The 2,497-nt window shown below is 44.0% G+C and overlaps 1 protein-coding gene across 1 annotated transcript; it reads left to right on the top strand.

Moving 5' to 3' along the window:
* Positions 1–286: 286 nt before the first annotated feature.
* On the top strand, positions 287–1,882 carry LOC129740340 (alpha-amylase A-like). Its single transcript, XM_055731989.1, has one exon. The coding sequence runs from the start codon at positions 312–314 to the stop codon at positions 1,800–1,802; it is 1,491 nt and encodes a 496-aa protein (XP_055587964.1). The 5' UTR covers positions 287–311; the 3' UTR covers positions 1,803–1,882.
* The last annotated feature ends 615 nt before the right edge of the window (positions 1,883–2,497 follow it).

Below are 2,497 nucleotides of genomic sequence, written 5' to 3'. Positions count from 1 at the left end.
GTGATTGTTAACACTGGTCAACAAAAAAGACTTTTGAATTCATTTGAGAATATTTTCTAAGCAGCGCTAGAAAATTCGATAAGACTAAAGATTGTGTTTCGTACAAATATTTGTTGATCGGTGAAATCGTAAATAAGCAAACCTTATCTTGCGATTAACTCTTTTTAATTTATGCTTGACTCCAACGTAGTTAGCTTATCTTGAATCGAGACCCCCGACCAGGTTGATAGGTAGAAGGTATAAAAGAATTCAATCAGCGACCGCTGATCCATAAGTCTATTGATTGCGAATTGCTGAAATAGTCAAGCAGAATGCGTCTGCTGATTGGAATTGCTTTGGTGGCCGCTTGTTTTGCGCCCAGCTTGGCCCAATGGGAAACTCATTGGTGGGGAGGTCGAAGTGGAATGGTGCACCTGTTCGAATGGAAGTGGGACGATATCGCCAATGAGTGCGAGAATTTCCTGGCCCCCAATGGATTCGCAGGTGTGCAAACTTCACCCCCGAGCGAAAACGTTATCATTCACAATAGGCCCTGGTGGGAACGTTATCAGCCTATTTCGTACAAGCTGGAGACCCGCTCCGGAAATCGTCAACAGTTCGCCAACATGGTTCGCCGTTGTAATGATGTTGGTGTAAGGATCTACCCAGATGTTGTCATCAATCATATGAACGCTGGAGATGGATATGGTGGAACCGGTGGATCGACGTCGAATGTTGGTGCTCTCCAATTCCCAGGTGTTCCTTATGGACCTGGAGATTTCAATCCAAGATGTGACATCTATGACTACAATAATCCATATGAAGTTCGTAACTGCTGGCTTGTAGGGCTTCCAGACTTGAACCTCGATGTGCCGTATGTACGAGATAAACTTGTTGACTACTTGAATGATCTTATCAGCCTCGGAGTAGCAGGATTCCGTGTTGATGCCGTGAAGCACATGTGGCCACATCATTTGAAGGATGTTTTTGGGCGTCTCCATAACTTGAATACTGCTCATCATTTCTCAGCTGGGGCCAGGCCGTTCATCACTCAGGAAGTTATCGACTTGGGAGGCGAAGGTATCAGTCGTTATGAGTACACTGACCTGGGAACGGTAACTGAGTTCAGATACTCAGCTGAAATTGGTCGAGTCTTCCGTCGCTATGATAGCCTTAGTCATCTGCACAACTTTGGTACAGGATGGGGTTTCATGGCTTCTACAAGCGCTCTGGTGTTTATTGACAACCACGATAATCAACGAGGACATGGTGCTGGAGGTAGCAACGTTCTTACCCATACGGCATCCAAAGAATACAAAATGGCTTCGGCATTTATGTTGGCCTATCCATTCGGTATTCCTCGTATCATGAGTTCCTTTTTCTTTAGTCATGGTGATCAGGGTCCGCCGATGGACGGAAACGGCAATCTCCTGTCTCCTTCCTTCAACGCTGATGGTAGCTGCAACAATGGTTGGGTTTGCGAACATCGTTGGAGGCAAATCTTCAATATGGTCGGCTTCCGTAATGCAGTTGCAGGAACTGGACTCAACGATTGGTGGAGCAATGGAGATCAACAGATTGCTTTCTGCCGTGGTGGAAGTGGTTTCATTGCCTTCAACAACCAATGGGGACAAGACTTCAACCATCGCTTGCAAACTTGCCTGCCAGCTGGACAGTATTGTGATGTTATTTCCGGAAGCAAGCAAGGAGGCAGTTGTACAGGAAACGTTGTATCAGTTGATGGAACAGGCCACGCTCAGATATTCATTTCATCTGGTGCCGAAGATGGTGTTCTGGCTATCCATCAATATTCTAGGTTATAAGGCTTTCAATCGCACTGTGAATTATAATTCTCGATTACGTTTGTAAGACAATAATAGCCAATATAACGATTATTGGGAAATTGATTTGTCCTTTTTGTTTTATCTCCCTTGCATTCGTTCGATAGTAAAATTTTTATCTTAATTGAAGAATTCAACAAACCAATTTCAGCTAGAAACGCAGTTCACCAAAGGTTTCATTGGATTGATGTGTAGCTTTAAATTGTGCTTGCAAGTGCCTGTCCTCGGAGGCTTAACACATTGGATCGTCTGCTACTATACAGTATTAAATAACTTTGTACTTTTACACGTTTTATCCTGCAAATAATTGAAGCAAGTTATATCAACTAAATTTACATGAATTATGACGTAATGTAAATTCCTATGGGAGCCGGGAGTGTGGAAGCTAATACCGTATTTGTGTATACCGACTGTTGCACTAGTGTTGCACTGGTGCACCACTGGGTTCTGTCAAACTGTTTGTTTATTCGGACAGTGTTGCACTGGTTTTGACCTGGTGTTGCACTGCCATCGGGCGGTAATGCCCCGAAAATATTGTCGGTGTTGCGAGAGAGCGTGTTAGTGAGTGAGGTAGCAATACACTGGCGACGATTTGTGTTTGTTTTTATCGGGTTCGGTGGAACACTGAACGAGGGGAGAAAACAAATACGGTATTAGTGAAGCTTGAACCACCAAAA

This window comes from Uranotaenia lowii, chromosome 1 (genome assembly GCF_029784155.1).
Source record: "Uranotaenia lowii strain MFRU-FL chromosome 1, ASM2978415v1, whole genome shotgun sequence".
Classification (NCBI taxonomy): domain Eukaryota; kingdom Metazoa; phylum Arthropoda; class Insecta; order Diptera; family Culicidae; genus Uranotaenia; species Uranotaenia lowii.
This window is presented reverse-complemented; position numbering and strand designations above follow the sequence as displayed.